This window comes from Plecotus auritus (assembly GCF_963455305.1).
Source record: "Plecotus auritus genome assembly, chromosome: 8".
In the NCBI taxonomy this organism is placed as follows: domain Eukaryota; kingdom Metazoa; phylum Chordata; class Mammalia; order Chiroptera; family Vespertilionidae; genus Plecotus; species Plecotus auritus.
The window spans coordinates 43536729-43561096 of NC_137782.1; the positions used below are offsets into that span (position 1 = coordinate 43536729).

The 24368-nt window shown below is 49.4% G+C and overlaps 1 protein-coding gene across 4 annotated transcripts in view; it reads left to right on the plus strand.

Annotated features, from left to right (window-relative positions):
- The window catches only part of MBP (myelin basic protein), an 81739-nt gene that overhangs the window by 12797 nt on the left and 44574 nt on the right, over nucleotides 1-24368 (plus strand). For 3 of the 4 annotated variants that reach the window (XM_080684680.1, XM_080684677.1, XM_080684679.1), the window contains exons 2-3: nucleotides 6602-6676; nucleotides 14682-14769. In XM_080684680.1, coding sequence (XP_080540806.1) covers nucleotides 6626-6676; nucleotides 14682-14769 — 139 coding nt within the window. In that variant the 5' untranslated portion in view covers nucleotides 6602-6625. Of the gene's footprint in view, nucleotides 1-6601; nucleotides 6677-14681; nucleotides 14770-24368 lie in introns of those variants that run through there. The other variant, XM_080684678.1, reaches the window with a different exon arrangement.

Here is a 24368-nt window from a genome sequence, read left to right on the forward strand (position 1 = left end):
CGAGGATGGGCAGGGACTATCAGCTTCCCACTCTCCAGAGGGCTCACCCTGTCTTCTCTTGGTGTCCCAAGGAGGAGAGAATGAAGCCACTCTGGAATTGTCACACTGTCCTGTTCTGTCACTTGACTCACGTTTTCCCTCTCCTGGGACACAGTCTTCATGCAATCAGTCTGCATCCGACAGATGCTCCCTCGGGGCTCATCACATGAGTCAGAGGTTGCAGGTAGCATGTGAAAACGCACCATCACCTTCCCCTCACCTGTCATCCCTCCAGAATGTAGCGAGGCCACCTCCAAAATGCAAAGACACCCGATCAGCACGGGGTGCTCCTGCAGACAATGCAGGTGGCTGGGGCTCATGGAAGGACCCGTGTCCACCTTTCCGCAGGTGTGACCTGAGCCTTCCCCCGTGGCCTCCCGGGACGAGAGGTGAGAGCCCTGGGTTTGGCTGGGAGGCTCTGCAGGAACCATGGCTGCTCTGTAGCAACAACAGGACAGTCCAGGTGCCTTTACAGTCTAGTGAAAAGCAAAGACCACTGACGTTAATGGCAAAGCACACGGAATTGTGAAAGCTCTGCTTTAGTGAATTTTTAAAAATCCAAGAAAGCAAATGTCACTCCCGGGTGGATTCTAAATTCTGCCGCCACACGGACATGTTTTGTTCTCTCCATGCTGGGAAGACTGGTGGATTCCCAGGGCGTGGATGTTGAGGTGGGAACTGTGGGCTCAATGCTTCTGTGGTTTCACACTGACCCTGCCCTGTGGCCCAGGGGACCTCAGCCCACCGCCCCCACTTCAACCCCTCCCCACCAATGACGTCCCTCTGGTGTTTTAACGCAAGTGCATCAGAACAAAAGAAAACTTGCTCTGAAATTTTATACACAAATAATCACACCAGAGACAGATGAAGAGACAGATCGCCTGCTGGCTCTCTGCTCATTATGAAGCAATAGAGTTACTGGAAAATTTTTATCACAAGAAAGGTGAACTTTGACAGTTGAGATATACATGGGCGATTGGCGCTTTGGGGTCATAAGAGCTTCATGTCTGTCTCCTCTGCCTCGGGCCCCTTATGTACCACACAAGCCCCTCTCTAAGGGAAGACAGGCAGTTATGTTGCTGGACTGTGGTGGGCCGGTGGCTTCATCTGTCTGTCCCCTATTTAATCCTCTACAACGCCACACTGCAGAGAGGATGAGAAAGCAGAAGCTAAGGGAAATTAAATTTGCTAAGGTCCACAGTAAATAATAATTGGGAGGCACGGAATTAACACCCAAATCATTCCTTGCGTGCACTTTTCACCAGCTGTCTCTGTAAGATCTTAGGCGGAGAATGAAGAAAGCCGGTTTTCATTATAAAACTGTGTATGCACACACAGGTGTTCATGAGGAGCAGGTCCTTGTAACTCATATTTTCTCAAGGATACTTGTGAGAGGAGAGCCCTACTTCTCTTACTGTGTTGACAGTTTAGAAATGTGTGCTGTCTTAGACTTGCCTCCTAAGATAAGTTCATACCATCCGACGGACCCCAATTTTTAACTGAAATATTTTCCTAGAGGCATTGTTATTCTCTTGCTTGGGTCAGCTTTCTCACCATTAGTTTCTCAACTGTAAAATGGGAATAAAGCTTACAGGGTTATTCCTATAATTACATCACGTAATATCAATCCTGCATCTCCATTGAAACATTCACTTTAGGAGTGCTTTCTTGAACATGGACTCAAACAAAAAAAATTGTCCAACCAACAGCATCTTATGAAACTGAAGCCAAAAGAGCCATAAGTCTATAAAGATTATACAACTGTGGTGCATTTCCTACAACATGGGCATAAAGACAACTAGACAAGTTGATTAGAAATGAGCCCAGGCGTACAGTAACATGCAGATAACAGACCACCCCGCCCCACCCTGGGTCCCGCCTCAATGTGCCTAGAGCAGGGGTGGGCAAACTTTTTGACTCGAGGGCCACAATGGGTTCTTAAACTGGACCGGAGGGCCAGAACAAAAGCATGGATGGAGTGTTTGTGTGAACTAATATAAATTCAAAGTAAAGGAGCGGAGGGGAGAGCAAGAGAACCGGATAGAACAGCCGGATCCGGCCCGCGGGCCGTAGTTTGCCCACGGCTGGCCTAGAGTTTCTGTTTATCTCCTCATATTGGGGGAGGTTTGGGGAGACAGGAAAGATACTTGGGGATCACATCTATGAAGCCAGGCCTCTAGAAAGACTTGAATTGAAACCTCTATTTCACAATAAACTAATTGAAACAAAAGATTTCACAATAATCCCATTACCTGTAAAAATGCACTCAAGGGCCCTGCAGAAATAGCCAGTTTAGCATTTTAATATTGGAAGGTGTCTCTGAAGTTTAGGGAATGGCTGTCTCTTCATTCACTGCCCATTCTCAGTATAGTCTTTTATATAATTTTTAAAGTTTTTCCATTATAGTTGGTACACAATATTATATTAGTTTCAGGTGTGCTACATAATGATTAGACATTTATATGCCTTACCGAGTAATCCAGCACCCCATAAGTAGTACCTGCCTGGCTCCATCCACAGTTGTTGCAATACCATTGACTGTATTCCCGGTGCTGCACTTGAACTTGCAGAAGCTCATCACTGTGAAATGCATGGGCCATCTGTGATGGAGCGGGAACTTGGTATGGGCTCATTGAGTGTGGTCACTTCTGGGCTCCTCAAGGGCAACTGGCATCTTTACTCCTTTCCCTTCCCTGAACTTGGAAGTTTGAAGTGGACATAAACATGTGTGGGCACCCACAGAAAGGTCTCTGTAATATGAGTGATGGTGGGTCACTGGACAGCCAGGAGCATCTGCACTGCTCACCACCCATCCTGGTGACAGACACCTGGTGGGACGAATGAGAAAGGGACCAGCCAGCATCTAGGGCCCACCCTCTCCCCAACCCTCACCAGCTCCCACATGGATCTCATTCTCACCAGCTCAGTGAGGAAGCTTTTGTTACTTCCACTGTATAGGAAACTGAGACTCAGACAGGTGAGTCACTTGCCCTAGGTCATGGGCAGGAACTTGGATTGGAACCCAGGTCTCAACTGCCCTGTTTGCACTTTAAAGAGTTAGAATGATCTGTACTTGAACTTGCAGCTAGAAGCTAAAATGAAGCATGTGCAGTACAAGCATCGCAGATGGCCCATGCATTTCACAGTGATGAGCTTCTGCAAGTTCAAGTACAGCACTTTAAAGAGTTAGAACGTCCCTGGTTAAAATACCTAGAAGCCGTTTCCCTGCCACGCCTCCAGCATGTCAGCTGCCCCGTTCCCAGGCGCTCACATGCTCGAGGGATGTGCTGATTTCTCAGGGTGTCCACCAAGAAAATAGGCAGAAATCTCAGAGCGGTGGGAGCATATTATAGAAATGAAACCACACCGTTAGGTTGGATGGCTCTCCCATCAATCTTGAGGCTTCTACTGCACATGCTTCATTTTAGCTTCTAGCTGACACAAATTGTGGATGATCCTGTAAACATGGAAATTTTCACTAATCCAGTGACTATTCGGAAATCTCATCTAGAATTGAATTTCTGCCTTAGAACAGTGTCCTGATATAACCTAAAAGTCCTTCCCATTTCCCACATGTTCATTGTTCATTATTTCATCCAAAGCTTCTGAAATTACCCAGAAATGCTTCAGAGTCAGCCTGGCTTCCATGCGGCATTCCACATGTTTACCAAGTTTTCCTCTTGCTCTCTCATTTTGATTAATTGCAACAGTGAGATGAAATGAAGATGACCCTCATCTTCCGGCTCTTTGGTTTGCAGATGGTTCATCTCATAGATTATAGAGCCCAGCTGCCGATGTGGAGTTCTCAGGCACAGTCACAGCGAGGAACTCAGCCTTCCCAACCCCTCCTCCCACCCGCAGTCAGACTGAGTGCAGAGTGCAGGCGACTGCCTGTCCACAGCATCTTCTCACAGCAAGGCCACCCAATGCAGGTCCAGTGCCCAGCGAGGATGCTCAGAGGCTGTCTTCCCACTGATGAGGGCCCGCCACACATCACCTGTTAACTTTGCTTTTCTTGTCTGTCTTTTCCCGCCAGCATGTGAATTGTGCGTGTAAGGCTCTGCCTGCTCTAAATGGTACTTCGGTCTATTCTGTTTGTGTCCAAGGGCCACGAGTTTTCTAAATGTGGATTACAGTCCCCGCAAGGGTAGCCTAAAGTTTTGCTCTGAAACATGAGGAGGTTTTGATAGGAGACGCTGGAAGAATTATTACTTCTCTTCCAGGAGCCAAGGAAGTGTCTGCAGCTAGATTTCAGCTGTGCTTCAGAGACCCTTCGCCCCAGAACACTCCCCCTTAGTCCACAGCAACCCCCAAATATTCACTTGTCCTGCGTGAAGCTTGTTCCCTGGAGGAGGGAGCATTAGGTTGGGTTTACCTGATAGGGAAATGAAAAGATGAAATGAGGGTCAACGGAAATGGAGACGGACGAGGCAGGGTATTGGGGATAGAGGATGTGAGCTGGAGATGCTGCTGAGATGAAAACAAAGATGGTGGCAATGGGAGACCCCCGAAAGTCCAAGCTGTCAACTTTAATGAAGTTAACGATTTTTCCTGTGCTTAGTTTAGAATAGACTAATTCTTATTCCTTAAATAGGGAGATAGACCCACAAATGGTTGGGGCAATGCCATTCCATGTATTCTATACAGATTACAAGTTCTCAATATTTAGTTAGAACCCTGCATGGAATCAAAGAGTGACAGGTACTGTCCACTCATTCATGCTCTCTGACTACAGCTTGGACCCCATGAGGACAACATAACGTCTGTCTTCCCCTTTCTGTACCCATTCCTATCAAGGAAAGGAGTATATGTGCCCCAAACCTCAGTCTCTTCAGTGACATCACCCCAAAATGTTGTTTTTGTCTAATTTAAATAAATGGGGAAGGTAGACGGTAGACTCCCATTTCATACTGAAATGATCCGCAAAGCTGTACTTGCATTTTTAAAATCATACACTTTAAAGCATTGTTGTTTTTTTTCACTCTCCTTGTGAAACATGAGGGATTCATATGATTCTTCAAAGCTAGTGCATTTGTCACCACTAGAACCATGTCTTTGATTTACGGGCACATTATCGCTGCTTTCATCTGAGTTGTTTGAAGTCCAGCACTTTAAAACTCCCTCTGCGCAGGCTCTCTCTGGAGACGTCTCCTGCCCAGCGCTCATCTCCACACTGTCGAGGGGTGGCTGTGTGCTTCCTCCTGTGCCGGCTCGTGGGCCCCCACACACTGGGAGGCGAACTGTCAGGTGTCCTGGCTTCTTTCTCTCCAGTCTTGAGGACCGTCCGTGTGCCCACTGAGGTCCTTCTGAAAAGAACATCCACATCCTTCATTCGTATCGACGAGGCCCCAGGACTACGGCGCCTTTGGGAAAATTCAGATGCCAGCAGGCAGCTCCCTCCTTTCTGAAGAGGACAGCCTTCAGGGGACGCGCTGCCTTTCATTCAGACACGAAAATTTTAGAAACCCCTCCCCCCCATTTTTAGGAAATGATTCATGTTTGTGACCTTGGAAGGAAAACTGTTCTGTGTTCCGCAGGAGGATGGGACCCACGTGTCCTTTTTTTAAAAGAATGCATCATGGAAAACTGCATGGGTGACTGCCCGAAAAGCCCGGTCGCTGCACCAGGTGGGCAGGTGTGTGGATGGAGCTCAGGGTTAGTGCAGGTGCAGGGGTGCGGTGGGACCCAAAGTGTGCTGGAATAGGCTCCAGCCATGAGCAAACTACGGCCCGCGGGCCGGATCCGGCCCGTTCGTCTGTTCTATCCGGCCCGCGGAGCCGAAAGAGCGGAGGGTTCTCTTGCTCTCCCCTCTGCTCCTTTACTTTGAATTTATATTAGTTCACATAAACACTCTATCCATGCTTTTGTTCCGGCCCTCCAGTCCAGTTTAAGAACCCATTGTGGCCCTCAAGTCAAAAAGTTTGCCCACCCCTGGTTTAGACTAACTTACTCAGTTTTGTGCCTTTTTGGGGAAAAAAACAAAACCTGTGAATTTGCTGTTAGTGTTTGAGTTAGGAAATATGAACGAGAAATACACACTTTTTAAAAAATAATCCAACTTTATCTGCCCTGGAAATTCTGCAGATTCTTGGCATACTTGTCTGATAAGCCGCCGTTGGTCTGATCTTGAGGTTTCTGTGCAGACAATTCCCTGGGCAGCGGGCACAGACATTTTACCTTTCACTTGTAGGCACCTCTGTGCATCTCAGTCGTTTCCCAACGTGGCCCCTGACTGTGAGCTGTGTCCACCTCTGTATGGATGGTTTGTGTAGAAACAGCCCCCGAGATTGCTGGGGATGGCCTGATCATTTTACAGATGAGGAAACACCCCGGCATGTATTTGTTACTGAACAGCACTGAGCTCGGCAGCTCCCCTATATTCTAGCCATTTCCGTGGGACCACTAATAAGATGTTCGTTGTGTCTTGAGTTTGGGGTTTTAGTTTTCTCTCTTCGGAAAGGGATACAGCACATCTCACAGGAATGCTGTCATGATTGAAAAAACGACACGAAGAATTCTAAACGTGCCAGCTTTAGGCTAATACCTTCTCTTTTTCTTCCAGCCTCTGCAGCTTCCTCGGTGCGGGATGGGGAACCACGTGGGGAAGCGGGAGATCTGCACGGAGAAGGCCCATAAGGTAGGAATGAGGGGCTCCAAGACCCTGGGGGTGCATTTTTACCTCAGTCCTCTGAGTGGGTGCTGTGGCTCCTGGCTTTCTGCTAACACCAGTAGACTGTTACCCTCCAGCCCCCAGCAATTCCAGGGCAGCGCTCGGCCGCCGCTACAGCTCGAGCTCTGGGCCTGGACTCCAGACCACCATGGTCTCGGCCGCCCAGTGCTGGGGCCTCCGCAGCCTTTCCCACCCCCTTATTGTGGAATGTTTTCAAAATGCAGCTAGACAGGAAACGTGGAAATAAACTCCATCTGAATCCTTCTAAGCTGCCAGAATTCATCTTTGCGTTTCCAGCGCAGCCCTCGCCATTTCCCGCCTGTTTCACAGGCATCAGCTCCTCCACTTGGTTCTGATTCTTGGCTTTGGCCTGTGTTCCTTGGAGTGTCAGCAAAGAGTGGCTCCCAGCCCTCTGCCTGCTGAGCCAGGCAGGTACTGTCCACGCCCACTGCTGGGACAGGAGCACCAGTGGGACTGAGACCCAGGCCCTTCCCAACCCCAAATCCAGCATCGCTGTTCTCTCCTGCCTCACTCTCCTCCTGCACTTCCTGCTAAACCAGCTGCTGTCACCGTAACAATGTCACAGAATGGAAAGCAGAATCACTGAGAAATGGAAATCCTTCCAGTCCCCCAGACTCCAGCCTGGAGCATGGTGTGATGGGGCCATGGTGCCTTTGAGCCCCAAATTCACCCCAAAATTGTACATTTCTGAGTTGATTGCAGTGCGTTGGCAGTTGTTGGAGACCCATCTGTATAATTTCCATTTTCTTAGGCAAGTCCCGTAAACAAGTTTGGTTTTTTCATTTGAGAACTCAGGTAATATGTAGGTTAATCATATAATCTATACTTAAGAGCTTAAGGAACTGAAATGTAGAAAGCATTTCCCCACAGACATGTACTGACCTCCTCTGATACCCCGCTGTAGAGAAACATCTCCAGGCGTCCTCAAACTGCGGCCCGCCAAGGACATTTATCCGGCCCGCCGGGTGCCGCTGCCTGTCCTGCTTAGCAGCCGACTCATCCCGGGCCCGCAGTGCGCATAGGAATTTGTTCATAGTGTGTTTTTTTTTAAACTATAGTCCGGCCCTCCAACCGTCTGAGGACAGTGAACTGGCCCCTGTTTAAAAGTCTGAGGACCCCTGATAGACAATGAGGCGAGTTCTTAGACTGCGAGGTACACGCAGACTTCCCATCGTACCGTACCTACAGGAGTCTCAGGTTCACTCTCTTCTCCTCCTGTTATCTCTCTGTCTATCTCTATCTCCACCTCCGTCTCCCTCACACACACCCCTAAAGGGTTCCTCTCGACTTCAGTTGCAAAACAGGAGACTGTCTTTCACAAGCTCCAGGTGCAGTAAAAGGGCACAGCTGTGTTCTGCCTCCCGCCACCCTCCACCCACCCCAGGCAGACACGGCTGTTCTGGTGGGAATGTTCTGTCTGTGTCACCCGATGTGTAGTCATCAGACATACCTGACCAGGAAGCACATGGAGTGTGGCTGGTCCACCTGAGGAGCCACATTCTTAATGCTATTTAATTTCAATGATTTAGATTTAAATAGCTGTATGTTCAAGTGACAGCGTGGCCCCACTGGATATACATCACCCCTAAGGTGCCCAGAACCCTACTTTTCCAGTAAAATAAGCAGTGTAAAATCTTTAGCTGTTCTCTTCTATTTTCTGACAGTTTTAGTCTTTTTGAAAAGCGGTCTGTTGCAATGTATTTCAAAGGGAAATAGGACGTGGTATTTGGAGAATATCCCAGGAGCGTTAACACTTCCTTCCCACGAGCCATAGGCCCTTCTCGTTTCACCGCCGGGATACAAAGCACTTGGTTCCTCTGTTTAGGTACATGGTGTCACGTGCCTTTTAATCATTGCTTCAATGTTTAAAAGAAAATCAACCTTGCGACTTTAAGTTTCTCTTCGTGGGTTTGTAACAACACTGAAGACTGGGAAACTGAGTGTGAGTGCTAAGTCACAATTCCTTCAGCATTTGACGCAGGAGGATCATTTCCTGAGTATCACAGGGAACCCATTTGGATGCACCTCCTCTGCATCACTGAGTTGTCATATGACCTGGCGGATTGTGTTGCCTGCTTCATAACAGGTTTTTCAAAATATTTTGACGCTTCTATCTTCTAATAACTATAATCTGAGTTACTTGTATTGTCAGTTATGAAACCAGGGGAAGGTCTGTGGCCTGAAAAGCAAAATTTCTCCTGCAAGTTAGTGCGTTTGTAGGAATATCATGTTCACACTCTTGATGAAGTGAAGAATGGTCACTTCACATTGATCTTGCTGACCGGCGTCTATCTGCACCTGTAGGTATGAAATTCTTGAGATGCATTTGGTTGGTTATTAAAGTTCAGGAAACTGGTTTTGATGCTGGCAGAGTGGAAACAGACTTTAGCCTGATTTGGTTCAGCAGCTCCTAGAGCGAGTCGGGGCAAGTTTCTGTCCGAGGCTTCCCCCTTCCATCACAGCAGTAGCAGAGCTCAGCTTTGAAGAAGGGTGTCTGCACAGACCAGGGACCATTCCTCCTGCAAGGCAAGTTTGTCCCGAAATTTGGAGCGAGGAAACCGAAAGGCAGGTGCAATCAGAGTTCTACAAAATTCTTCTCTATTACTTCTTAACCTCACTGCATTGGTATACACATTAAACCCTGTTTTTACTTAAGCTTTTATTTCCACCTTCTCTAAAGCATGGAAAATGTCAGAAGATGGATAGTAGTGAAATAAGTAATGATGGTTTCTGGCTTTGACTCTGCTAGCTGGGGGCAGGACCCTGTTCCCCACTTTACACATGGTCACTCATCTATAGTCACAGAGCCTCTGGGCAGCGACTTCATGTAACCAAGGGCACTTCCTGTGTCCTCTGACACCATACACACAGGTCGAGGAAGGAGTCCCGGGGTTGAAATCTCAGCTCTGTGAGATTCGTACTTTTCTTCTGGGGTCCTCAGTGTTGAGTAGCAAGCAATTTCTCAGCCTTTATTTATAAATCCATTCAGGATCATCACTCTAGCCAGAAGTAGAATTAACCAGTCTAGCCATCAGAGAGAAGAGTCAAAGTCTTCCAAAATTTTAATTTCCCACATTTCAAAAGCCAATCCTGGGCCTTGGCACTGAGCCCCACGCAGGCTCCACAGAGGTCTGGCCACCAGCATGGGCGGGAAGGACCCTGATCCTCCATGTCATTGCCCCCTGAGACACATGCCCAGCCAAAAGCCACTGGGTCCTGGCTGTTGAGTGCAGATGTTGCTGTTTTTTAATGGCTTTTATTGAAATAGAATTCACATAACGTAAGATGTACTCATGCAAAATGTATAAATCAATGTGGGGTTTTTGGCATATTCATAGGATTATGCAACCATCACAGCAATCTAATTTTATAACATTTGTTCATCCCTCAGAGAAACCCTCCTGCCCGTTAACGGTCACCACCCACCCCCCACCCCACCCGACTCCCCAGCCTGACTCAACCACTAATGTGCTTGCAGTCTCTATAGATTTGCCTGTTTTGGACACTTCATATATGGGTAATCATGCACATATATGATTTTTTGTGTGTCTGGCTTCTTTCCTGGAGCATCATGTTCTCAGTGTTCATCCACATTGTAGCACGCGTCAGTGCTTCATTCCTTTTCATTGCTGAGTAACATTCCATCCTAGGAATTTACCCATTCATTACTTGGTGGACATTTGAGTTGTTTCCACTTGTTGGTATTATGAAGAATGCTACTAACAACATCCATGTGTAATGTTTTGTGTGGACATATGTTTTCATTTCTCTTGGGCATATAGTTGGGTGTGGATTTGATGAGTTACATGGTACTTCTAGGCTGAACTTTGCGGGCTACCGGACTGTTTCCACAATGGTCCCCCACCGTACTGGCTGATGAGTGTTTTGACTTCCGCACATCCTCGCCTATGATTCTTATTACAGTCTTTTTTATTGTACCCACCCTAGTGGTGTGAAGTGGGACCTCAGCCTGGTTCCATTTGCATTTTCTTAAGGGATAACGATGTTGAGCATCTGTCACATGCTTACTGGCCTAGTGGTGTGAAGTGGGACCTCAGCCTGGTTCCATTTGCATTTTCTTAAGGGATAACGATGTTGAGCATCTGTCACATGCTTACTGGCCATTTGTGTATCTTCTTTGGAGACATGTCTGTTCAGATTCTTTGCCCATGTTTTGAAATGGGTGGTTTATTTTTCTCTGTTGAGCTGTAGGAGCACTTTACATATGCTGGGCACTAGACCTTTATCAGGCACACAATCTGCAAATACGTCCTCCGGTTCTCTGAGTGGTTGTTTCGTGCTCTTGGTGGTGTCCATTGAAGCACGGCGGTTTCTGATTTGAAGTCCAGCCTCCAAGAACGTCTTCTGTTGCTTGTGCTTTAAGAGCATATCTAAGGCTCACATCTGAGAAACTATTACAGAGGCAGCACTGGTTTTCATGACTCAATTCCATCTGATTCTCACCCTCAGTCAGTCTCTAATCCTTGTCATGCTGTCCCTGTTCTCCAATTGTTCTTTTAAAAGTAGCGTTTTGATGACTTATATGTGTCTTTTAGAAAAGTGCATGAATAAGTGGATTTGTAGGTTTTGCTTCCTTTCTGATGCTTCCCTTTGTCTAGACCAGTGGCTCTCAACCAGGGTGTCCCTTCCCCACCCCGGGTGGGATATTTGCCAGCGTCCAGTTGTCACAGTGGCAGGGTGCACCACGCCTCCAATGGGTAGAGATCAAAGATGCTGCTCAACATCCCACAACACACAGGACAGCCTACACCATGACCAAGACTGACCCAGCCCAGAACGTCACCAATGCCAATGTCGAGAGGCCTGGGCTGCACAGGCCATGGCTGCCCATGCACGGATGTCCCCGTCCTGCCCTGATCCTGCGTGAGGGGAGACATGGCTTCAAAATGAGCCCGTTCACATGATCCCAGTCTTCATGTCTCTTCATGTTCTTTATTTTGATCCCGAAAGCTTTCAATGTTTTGCTAGAATCCTTTGTTACTTATCCAAACCCAGCTTACAGCAAGAATAATTCTGTTTTTTAAGAAACAAACCAAAAATGCTGAGTAATAAGCTCTACATTGTAAGAAGAGTTTTTATTATCTCACACACACACACACACACACACACACACACACACACAGAGAGTCAAAGAACTGAGATTTGACTCCAAACACAGGCCATGCAAAAGGAGGGTGACCCTACCCCCTGCATCCCAGGCAGGGTCCCCGACTCACTGGATCTTCTCCCTTGGGACCCCTGATGCCCTAGAACAGTGGGAAGAGCCTGACTCCCCTCTCCCGAGGCCGTTCAGTCCAGCTGGGATCTCTGGTTTGAGCTAATTCGATTTCCTCTGGATCTGATGGAAGCAAGTCCTCCCTGAGAGCAGATGCTCGCCTGGCTGTGATGGACACCCCACCGGCTGCCTGGGGGCTCTGAGTGCCTCTTTGCAGAAAACATTTATTGTCCCGACCATACCAGAGGAGGCATTTGAAAGGCACTGTTGTTGTGTTTTTGTTTTTGTTTTTTTAAGAAATGCAGGAAATATCCACTCCTCTATTTAAAGAGAATTTACAAACCCTTCCAACACTAAAGTCGACAAATTCCATCCCATGGTTTCCTGTTCAGGTCGGTGCATGGAACCAGTGAAGATGACAAAGGCTGTGAGCTCAGCTTGCGCCCAAGATGCACAGGAGGGAGAGGCCTTGGGCCCATTGAGGAGTCGTGGGGTGGAACAGGGCTGCACTGCACTCTGGGTAGTGACAGGAGGGGCACCAGACAGGCCTAAGGAGGGGGGATGGGGCAGACACCAAACACGCGGTGGGGTTTGAACGCTGTGCTACTCCAGGGCTCATCCTCTAAGCAAAGAACGAATCAACCAAACAAGACATGTTCATCACATAGGAATGAAAACCGTTGAGTAAAAAATAAAGTACTGGGGATGCAGCAAACTGCTTAATTTATAGTGATTATTGTGCCAATGCTATTGAATAATAAATTTCATCTCTATTAGAAAATATTTTTAAATCTACCTTAATTATAAGAATTTTTTCTCATTGCATGTTCCCCTAAAATGATTATGGAAAAGTAAGTGGACTCTTACTAGGTCAGCCCTCACATACTTAGGCTGATGGCAGGGAAAATTGGCACAAACATTTTGAAGAGAAAAACCATAATGGCTTCGAATGAATTTTCCTAGTAGATACTGGCAGCCACAGTATCTGGGAATGAGGACACTTGGGACAATGACACTCTGGGGGTTCCTGGGTCATGGGGTCAGGCCCTCGGTTGTATACCTGAGTGTTTACAACTTGTGGGAAGCTTTTATTTCTTTATCAGGAAAATTCCATTGCATTTGACACACATCATCTTGGTGTTGTTTGTTTTGCTTATAGACATTTTGCTTATTAAAAATGTGTTAGTCACAAGGATATTTTTATGTTCGTGGGATAGCAACAGTGTCAGGTCTCAGGAACAAGCTTCTTGTTTGAACAGATATTAGTCACTAGATTTCCGAGGGCAACACGTACTTCCCCTGTCCAACCCACCATGTGCACGTCACTGATATTGAGGGATAAAACCCGAGGTGGAAGTGAAGCTTGAGGTCCTGCCCCTCACCTTCACTCTGGGCCCCGCCTGATGCTGCTCTAGGTTAGGTGGACGCTGTGTGGCTACAGGACAGACATCTGCACAGGGCGGGGTAAGATGCAGGTGCCTCTGCCTCTCCGGCCTGAGCCATGGACCTGGGAAGCTGGAAGCCCATGACCAACCTCCATCCTTTGCTTTAACTTCCAGCTTTCACTCTGAACCTGAAATGCCCTCCCCTCGGAGACTCACCATTACTTACCACTAAGGAGGAAAAAACACTCCCAGTTCTCATTGGAAGACGCGATAGGTTGGAAGGGGTGACCTGGTAGATGCTGAAGCACAAAAAAATTACATCCACTGGTGATTATACTGGTAGCTACATGATAATCATTAATTAGTCCTCAAGTAAAACTATTATTTTGTACTTAGTGAAGAATATGACTGATATCATCATAGAAGCCAGATGTGAAACAAATACATGTGAAAGAAGGTATAGCTGATGAAAGAAACTATCAGGAAATTCTGTTCCCAGTTACACTCTCTTCTAAAATTAAACAGGTAGATATGAAACCATGTCTATTAACCCACCTTTAGTGTCCACTGCCAAAACAGAAATTGTCTATTTTGAACTACTCTTAAATAGGATAAAACTGAACAGTTTTCTGTCCAGCACATGCTGGGTGCCAGGCACTGTGAGGTTTGGGGACAGAAAGATGCATAAGGCAAGATCCCCATTCTTAACAAACGCTCAATGTCACAGGGAGAAAGGAATAAAGACACAGGGTGTCTGTGACCATGGCAGATCTCCGGGGTAGCGGGTCAGGAAGGACAATGGGCACAGGAAAGCCACTGAGGGGACCTGGCCGGGTGGGGTCAGAGTTCCCAGACCTCTGCCTTCTCCAGGCTCCAGAGGCAGCAGAGGGGAGCTCCAGGCGGGGGCACAGCAGGTTTTTGTGGCTTGTTCTCTAAGGATGGCTGTGGCTGTCTGTCCCAGCTCCCAGGAGGGTCCCTGTCTGTCCCACATCCCCAGCAACACTGAGAAATGTTTTCAACTCGGTCAGTATGTTAGAAAAACAGGGTTGGGGTGAGGGTCAGCTCATTACTTTATCGGGGATGATATTCAGTTTCTTTTGTATGAAAATATATGCCCTGGAACAGGAGAAGGCCTCGTGCTAGGGCCGAGAAAAGGAGTGGGAGCTTGGGATCCTTTATAGTAAATCTGCCTGAGCCAGGACTGAGCAATGGAACTGGGACTGTTCCGGACCCAAGGACGGACATGGGGATGTGGCCTTCGGCTCCAGAATCATGAGGACAGAAGCGCGGTAAATTATTTTGATGATAAAACACTTGTTTTGTTTTCCAGGAGGGTGAAGCCTCCAGAGGGGAGTTTGAGAAAAAGAGGAACCTCCGAGAACTCTCCCGTGAGCCCTCAGAGGACAGCGACGTATTTGGTAGGTGACACACTGACTGGGAGCAGTGGTTTCATAGGATGGCCATGTGCAAATGCACTGTCACCGGAAGGTTTAGTTTCTCTAGTAACCTGGGCGACCTGTGAATCTGCTGTCCTTATTGGCAGTGCGACTCTCAGGAGGCGAGCCCTTCCTCACCTCACAATCCTCTCCCGTCCTGACCGCCTGGGGCCCGGGATCCGTGCCCACCTGCTGCTAGCTTGTTTTATTTTATTTTGCGTGGATTTCCCTGATTTTCCACTCTGTACGATATTTCTAGAAGTTGCTAGTTCTTGTGTGCGGGCATTGGAAAGCCGAACACTGCCCATAAAAATCCCTAATGAGGAAGTGAAATTGGCCCAAAGCCTAGTTACTATGGTGGTTATTTTAACTACAAAGAACGACTGGACTCGAGGTGTTGGGAAGTAACTGTTTCCTATAAAACTGCTTGTTCGTGGTGCCCCAGGGACAAAAGTTGCCTTTACATGTAGTCCTTTCTGCTGCCAGGGCAGAATGGACAGGTTCTCACGTGGTTTTCACGTGAAGGCTTTTGGCTCCACTGTGGCCTCATGACAGTGACATGCAGTGATTCATCTGGGACCCCATAGGTAGGCGGACACTCCAAAGATCTGCCTCGTATTCCTGAAGCAGTGAGAACAGGGCGGGGTGAAGCCTGGGATCCCCCTGGTCTATCCAAGGGGAAAAGAGCATGACCTACATACACATATGTGTAACATAAATACCATGTAATGTGAACAAGGCCTGCAACAGGCCTTCCCTTCATGATGAAAATGATATAAGTCCCATGGCTCTTTCAAAGGTAGCCCTCTGTCCCCTTCTCCAAAGATACATATTCGACTTGGAGAATTATTACCTAGAGTTGAATGTGAAAACCAATGGAAATGCAAGCATTCCAATCATATTACAAACTCAGCTTTGTCTTTTCCTGGGAAGAATAAGCAGACTCTGCCTGTTTGATTTCCCGTGACTTCCCGATGCCTGGAGCTTCGAGCTGCTCACATCAGCTGGATGAGTGCACCCACAGCTGCCAAGCCACCTCCACGGCACCTCCATGGCATGCACAGCCCATACTAGGTTAAGGTTGAGTCACAGCAGAGGGGAAGTGGGAGGATCCGACGATGTCCTCACTTCATGTGACCTTGAGCAAGATAGCCCAGATGCCTTGTGGGTTCCATCACTCTGCCCAACAACCCTGAGCGGTGCAGACGGTGAGGCCCCGCAGAGCTGCTGCATCTGCTTTTGAACCTCATAGTCCCTGTGCCTCATGCTTCCCTGGAAGCCAGAGAAATCCCTGTCTGCAGGTGCTGAGCCACCGCGGGAAAGGAGCTCAATAATCCTGGCTGCCCACCTCCCTGTGTAGTCTTGGAAAATCTACGTGCGAATTCTCTTTAAATTATGGAGTGTTCCACAAACGTCACTGAGAATGACAACAGGCCTTTTCTTGACCAAACAGAAACCCCCTGAATGTTATAGGGAACCAGGCCTTCGTGATGTTCTCTGAGCCACGCGGGTCATCAGCATTCCTTTCACAATAATGTCCCAGCCCCTGCGATTCATTTTGCCCCCGTGTCAGGAGAATCAGGGGCTGTGAGAAAGAAGCCGGGGCCATTGTCTATTACTGATTCATTGCTGCGGGTCACAGGCCTCCAGGTCTCAGTATTGTACCTTCCACGGTCAGAGTCCCCCCTGAGAACCAAACTGGGGACCTTAGAGAGTGTGCAGCCGGGCTGAGGAGGGCCGGCGCAGGTGCCGTGGCCACGTGCTCCAACCACAGGTTGCACAAGGAGACCAGACACGCTTCCTCCTGGCCCTGTGAGGGCCAGCGCCCCCACTTTCTCATCAATGCTCTCTAGAGTTTCGTTTACTTTTCCATTTCCTGGGAAAATCCCTGAAGGGTTGTTTCAGATCTAAGCAAACGACACACCAGGGCATGTTTAAAATCCCTTCTGTGACTGGTTTTCTGATAGTGACACTCCAGAGCGGCTTTGCCTGGCTACCCAAAGAGGAAGAGAACATTTTAAGGGTGTTGTCCAAGCTTTGGGGAAGCAGGTTGTTCTCCTTGGGGAAGCAGGTAGGCCCGTCACAGGCATTTTTTGAAGCTCACACCCAATATGTGACAGACACTGTTCTTGTCATTTGAAAACCAGGCAGAAAAGGCAGTGTCATGTCCCCGCCCTGCCCCTCCCAGTTCCCCAGTCATGGCTCTGTTCAGGTCAGTGAGGTGAATGGAAGCCTTGGGTCTCCCTCAGTTATGCTGACAGGAGAGAAGTCCCCAATAGAGGGCGCCCCTGCTCTTTCCAGAACCCCTGGGCTCCTTCCAGGGGGGACCCAGGTCTCCAGGTCAGAGCTGTAAGGATGAGCTTGTCCCACTGGAGGGGCAAGTGCAGGCCTACAGGGTCATGGGGAAGGACAGAAAGTACCGCCTCCCTGCTTCCGCTGATAGCATCTTACACAGCTCAGTCCTGTGCAAAAATCAAGGCAAAATTCTACTGAAATCATTAGAAAATGTCCGCCAATTCATTGCTCAAACAGTGGAGCTAGAATTACCTCATTGGTCCTGCGGCTCCAACAATAGAACAGCCCGTGAACTGCCACCTGCATGATGGTGAAAGGGGTGCCTGTGGGTAGAGGCCCTGCTCACTGTCTACACCCAGATGTGGGACCTCCCTCAGAAACCCATCGAGACCTATAACTGTCTTTGTACAAACTTGGTATTTAATTATATGCATGTGCTGTTTTCTTCCTTTGCTTGATTTTCTGCTTTGAGGCTCATTTTCCTGAGGATGATGAGGTCACTGGGGCCTAGCCTGTGGCATCTGCAAGTGATGGGAGTGTTTGGGGGACACCAATTCACCCTGAATCTCTGTCCCCTTCTGTCCCTAAGACAACCTCTGCAAACTGTTATATTCACAAGGTCCTGTACCTTGACCATGTGTCCTGAGGCCCAAGCTCTTGACTAGTGAGAAGTTCTGCCTCTAGGCTGCTGCTGAATACGTGATGTGTAAGCATGTGTGTGTGTGCAAGTGTGCGTGGGGGGGTGCATGTGTGCATGCACATGTGTGTGCACGTGTATGCAGGTGTGCACTGTGTGCATGTGTGTGCGTGTTTGTGCATATGTGTGGTTGCATGTGCAAGTGTGCTAATGTGTGCATACATTTGTATGGGTGTATTTGCACACATGTGCATATAATAATCTTTCCACAGACAAAATATCTCTGACACTCTGTTGCTTAGTTCTTTGAATTATGAGATGCCAAGACTACTTTCACTCCAGTGTTTCCATAGGAACGGTGTCCATGGACATGGGTTGTTGGTGTTGGTGTATTGGTAGTTGATCTGAGCTGTAAACATGAATCCACATGGTGGTAAAACCAGGACCATGCTGTCCCTGTGGGTTGAGCAGTCTGCTCCCCACTAAGAGCTCCATCCCCTGAGTCCTCAAATGTACGCCTCTGCCCTTCCGATGCCCCTGATGAGAGGAACACCCTGCAGATGTCCCCAGTGACCGCAGAGACAGGTGGGGACTCTGGCTGGGCAGTGTCGTCGCAAACACCAGAGGCCCTGCCAGCATCCCCACTCCCTGAGGCCACACTGACCTGTCACAGGGGAAGCTGGTGCCCTGGCTTCTGCTGAGCTTTCAACACTTCAGAAACCAAAGTCCCTTTTTCACATTCTAAAGAGAGATGGGAGGTGTCTCCAAGCAGGGTGTGGGCTCACACAAGCTCCCAGCACCTTCCCTGTGTCTCCACAGGTGAGATCAGGTGAGGAGGGGGTGCCCAGCTCAGGAAAGAGGCCGGGCGGTGGACAGCACGGCTGTGTGCTGGCAGAGAGGGCCCTGTGCCAGGAGGTGTGAGACGTGGGGCTTGCCTGCTGTGTCCTAGGTTGGCAGAGCACATGCTGTCCCACTGGGTCCCGGACCGGATGAAGCTGTGGTCCAAAGGAGGCCATTTCCCAGGGTGGTGACTCAGCAGTGCGCCCCGGGAGAGAGGAGGCCACTGCTGCCTGCCCTGTGTGCCCACCCGCAGGTCCTGGCCTTCAAAATGACATGTGCACTAGGGGTCACTTAAGGCCAACAGAGCCACAATGGAACAGCTGAGAAACCTCCAGAACAAAGCGATACAGACCTCACTAAGGCACAAGTGGCAGCTGTGATGGGCGTGGCCGGTGGGCAGTGGCCTATCCCAGCTTGAGACCCAGTGAAAACACCCACATTAGGTTTCCATCAGAAAAGTTACTATTTCTAATCTCACCCAACACCCAATGGAATTTGTCGTGTGGACTTGGAAGCTGCAGTGTGGCTGTGGGACTCTCTCCTCTCGATTCCTCAGCCACCAAGTCCCCTGGGCTGGTCAGTGGCCAGGGGAAGGACAGTCCCTGCAGAGGGCCCAGTCCCGGGCAGGCAGCTCTCCTCACACCTCTCCCAGCTGAGTCCCTACCTCCACCCCCTGCAGTTTGGGAGGGGCCATAACCCATAACGAATTGAATAAGTGAACTTGCTTCTCCAATGAATCCTTGAGTTGGTGAGCCACACCTCTCCTTCCTCTAAGAGCATCGCCATCAGTATTTGCTAAACTGAAGAAACAAGTCTTTTAAAAGGAAAATAAGCCCTGGCCGGTATGGCCAGGTTGGGCATCTTTCCATGCACCGAAAAGCTGTCAGTTCAATTCCTGGTCAGGGCACATACCTAGGTTACAGCTTTGATCCCTGGTGGGGGCACATACAGGGGGCAACCAATCAATGTTTCTCTCTCTGTGTGTCTCTCTCACCCCATATCATCCCCTCTCTCTAAAATGAGTCAAACATATTCTCACATGAGGATTTAAAAAATTAAAATAAGACAATCCCCAGCTCTGGTTCTGGCCAAATACAGCCCTGCTCACATACCTGCCCCAAGATGCATGGGGTCGCACCTGCCTTCAGAGATCAGGCTTTGGTGAGAATCAGGTCCCTGACTCTGCCCTGTGTCACTGCTGAGCCATCACAGTCTCACCACGCTTCATCAGTGCTGCTGGGCCCTGATTCCCCCCACACTTGTTCCGGCAGGTCACCTTGCAGCCCCTGAGCTGTGGAGACTGTGGCAGGAGGCTTTTAAAGCACACAATGGATGTGACACGCTCCTAGCAGAATAATTTTATCATTAAGGATGTAAAGGCAATTTAGAGCTGCCTATATCAGTCACCAGCAAGTGAAATGTAGGTAAATTGATATAATTTTGGCACATTGAATCAGAATGTTTCATTAGGTAGATGTAGTGCATCCAGGCTGTTCTTATTTCTCAGGGCTCAGTACAACCATTTTTTGATCCTATATATAATCCTATGTAATAAAAGCCTAATATGCTAAGTGCATCCGGTCGTTCGGTTGTCCATCCAACCAATCAAAACATAATATGCTAATGATATGCTAAGGCCGCTCAGCCTCTGGCTATAATGTGCAATGATCACCAGGGGGCAGATGCTCCGACCTGTAGGTTAGCTTGCTGCTATGGTCCGGCCGATCGGGACTGAGCAAGGCAGGCCAAACACACCCTGAAGCCCTCCCATGGGCCCTCCCCAGCTGGCCAACCTCCTGCATCCCTCCCCAGCCCTGATCATGCACTGGTGGGGTCCCTCGGCCTGGCCTGTGCCCCCTCTCAATCTGGGACCCCTCAGGGGGGCACATAGACTGTCAAGTAGTTCCATCCTATATAATAAAAGGCTAATATGCAAATCAACCAAACGGCGGAATGACCAATTACTATGATGCACACTGACCACCAGGGGGCAGACGCTTAACACAGGAGCTGCCCCCTGGTCATCAGTGTGCTCCCATAGGGAGAGCGCTGCTCAGCCAGAAGCCCTGAGCCGAGCTGATGGCTGGCGAGCACCTCCGTGAGTCTCTCCCACCTCTGCGACAGCACTAGGATGTCCGACTGCCAATGCCATCAGTCTGACCACCCCCGAGGGCTCCCAGACTGTGAGAGGGCACAGGCCAGGCAGAGGGAACCAGCCCCCCGCCCACTGAGTGCACGAATTTTATACACCGGGCTTCTAGTTATAAATAATTTATATAAGAAGACACATCTGCCCTTCTTTCTCTCCCAGACACACTAACAGCAGTGACACTACCTGGATGGTTTAGTTTTAAATGTTATCTGATTTTATTAGAAAACTAGAGGCCTGGTGCACGAAATACGTGCACGGGGGCGGGGGGTGTCCCCTCAGCCTAGCCTGCACCCTCTCCAATCTGGGACCCTCGGGGGATGTCCAACTGCCGGGACTGGGCCTAAACCAGCAATCGGACATCCCTCTCACAATCTGGGACCGCTGGCTCCTAACTGCTCACCTGCCTGCCTGCCTGGTCGCCCTTAACTGCCCCCCTGCCAGCCTGATCACCCCTAACCACCTCTGCCTGCTGACCAGATCACCCCTAACTGCCCCCACCCCCACCAACCTGGTTGCCCCCAACTGCCCCCCACTGGCCTGGTTGCCCCCAACTGCCCCCCCCCCGCCAGCCTTGTTGCCCCTCACTGCCCCCCTTTGCCAGCCTGGTTGCCCCTAACTGCCCCACGCCCTGCCGGTCTGTTCGCCCCTCACTGCCCCCCCCCCCCCCCCGCGGGCCTGGTCACCCCCAACTGCCCTCCCTGCTGGCCTGAACACCCTTTACTGCCCCATCTGCTGGCCTGGTCGCCCCTCCCTGCCTCCCTCTGCTGGCCTGGTTGCTGCTAACTGCCCCCCCCTGCTGGCCTGGTCGCCCCTCACTAACCCCCCTGCCGGCCTGGTCACCCCACACAGCCTGCTGTTCAGTCGTTTGGTCGTCCCTCACTAACACCCCTGCTGGCCTGATCGCCCCATGCAGCCTGCTGTTCGGTCATTACTGTGAGGGCATCCTGACCAATTTGCACATTACCCTTTTATTAGTGTAGATTTTACCTCTAGTTGAAACCTTTTTATTTAAATTGCTTCAAAAAAGTGTGTCTTAGTACTCCATTTCTTTCTCCTGGAAACTCTGTTACAAACCCAGATGGGGTGGGTGGTGTTATAACCTGTGGTCCATAACCGGCAGGTGGCACAGCATGGAGACAGGATCTGCCACAGGTGCAGGGTCCAGGACCTTGAGTGGATCGGACAGTGCTCCCTCACACTGATGCAGCTCCTGCTCCTGAGATGCCAGTGACCAGACTGGGGAGCCATGTGGGAGGGTGTCCATCTGCCCAAGAGCAGAGACAGCCCCAGCACAGTGACATGGAACTGGACACACTGGCACACTCACACAATGTGCACAGTTACTGACACACACTCACATATACATGGACACACTCATATACACTCTCACACATGAAGGAAAGGTGGGAGAGTGGGGAGGGACCACCTGGGCCCCTTGGTGGTGTCATCTCCTCTCCTCACTGTGCAGGGCAGCCTGACGCCCTTGCGGGGAGGTCGCTGCTTGTCTGCAGGGGCAGCTGGAGGGACACAGTGTTTTGTCCAGTCACCAGTGAGCAGTCAGCCTGCAGGCAGTTGTTGCCATAAGGAAGATTAAAGGGAGTTATAACTGGTGAGCTCGCAGGGTGAAGTCTTCTCCTGTGTGCTCAGGCAGCACCTTGTCACTGTGGTTTTCTGTGACATGATTGGACAGAAGGAGGCCCCTCGGGTGTCCCCTCGGGAGAGACAGGTCCTGGTTCTGGCTTTGTGGGCACATTGTTCCAGAGGACACTGCCAATCCCCAGGCATCTTACTCACCTTCATTAAAACCGACTTAGGAAAATACATACCTGCAATCCTGATGAGCAGGGAGCCAGGCTGGGGAGGTTAGGGAACAAAGGAGAGAGTGGCATCATCGAGGCAGCTGCCATGAGGGCCAGGGAGGGCAGGGGCCAGGCTGGCTGGGCCCCCGGGGTGGACAGTGAGGGACATGGCAGGTCGCTCAGAAGGGGTGACATGACCCCAAAGCCCTGTACTCCTAGTCCTCAGGCTTCAGCAATGCCCTTTTAAAGGTTGGGGTGCCTGGGTGACCACTGAACTTGGCCCCAAAAAGACATCTCTCTAGAATGGCCCAAATTCACCAAAAGTTGGCATTTCTAAGCCATGTATTCAGTGGTGCCCATGAGGTATGCCTGTAGCCCAGTCCCCCGTCACCAAGCAGGAACTGCACCTGAGAACAGAGAACTAACACTGAGGCGAGACCCGGCTTCCATGCGCTTATTCAGGGGAACGTACATCATTCATCATTTTCACTGTCCATAGAGAGCTATTTCTATGTTCCTTCGGAATTATTTAAAAATTTTTAGTGTCAATTGGTTTTTGTTTTTACAATGCTTCTCTCTCCAGTGGGCTTCTTGGGCCGGGACAGTATCTTTGCCTCCTGATTCAGGGGCTGGAGAGTCTGGAGGTGTCTCCGTGGAACAGCAATGGTTTTGAGACAGGTCACTTCTTGCAGCCAGGAGAGGGAAAGGATATGGGGACAATGGGAGCCTGTAATTTTGGTTGTTGCCGTTGTTGTTCTATAAGAATCTCAGCAACTTAGCACAAATGAAAGCAGGGCTTGTTCCCAAGGCTACAGGAACAAGCTTCATTTGGGGAGTTTAGGGGTCATTGTCCCCAGTGATGAGAGCTGCTCACACACCTGCCTGCATGGAGGTAGGACTGTGTAGCAGTGGATACTGTTGTGTCACTACTGTCTATCAGTGGGCAGACCTGAGCCAACATCCTCAAACGGGCAGAGAATTCATTCCAAACCAATAGGCATCACTTCAGGTCCCACCAAGCCACCTCGCATAGCTTTTCACTCTCAACATGCAGAACTTAAAAGAGACAGAAATTAAAGACAGCCTTTCTTCACATCACAACGCCAAGCAACCGCTCAGCCCATTACAATGCACAAAGAGATGAAAAGCTTCATCCCCACCCCCAAGGAGACACCTGATTGGTAGTATTGCTCTTATGTCAATCAGGGGCAAAGCAGATGTACAGTCCTTAGTTCATCTAGCTTGAGGCCTGTGTTGGTGGCCAGAGTGTTTCATGCCTGAGGCACATAAAGATAGATGATAGATACTTCATCCTCAATAAAACACTTTTTGATGAAAATGTTTCATGCACCGCATGTGGACATTTGTAGAGTTTCAGGAAAAAAGGGGACTTTGCAACTCACTGCAGCCCAGCTGTGAGCGATCCTGGCCTTGGGGGATCCGAACTGAGCAGGACAGTGGCACCAACCCAGCACCCTAGGGTACCTGCTGCAGTGCCTGATAGATGGATGCCATTTAGTGAGTCAGAAACCAGGACCACTTGGAAATTACCCAGGACTTGTAGAAAATAGCATCAAATTGTCTCTGATTAAAATTTAAAATGTTGAAGAGAGTTCAAGGAGAATTTTTCTTCCATTTTGGAGAACTTGGCAATACAAACACATCCATACATATGTGTATATGACTTTATCATGACATGCAAATGTTGACTTTCTGTCCTAATATATAAAGAGCCAGGGTCCATCACAACCTAAAAGTCTGGACGGACAACTGAACAACAGGCTAGGGTCCCAGCCGGCATGGTGGGAGTCAGTCCTGGGTCCCAGCCGTCCGCGGTGCAGCGGTGGGAGGGAGCTGT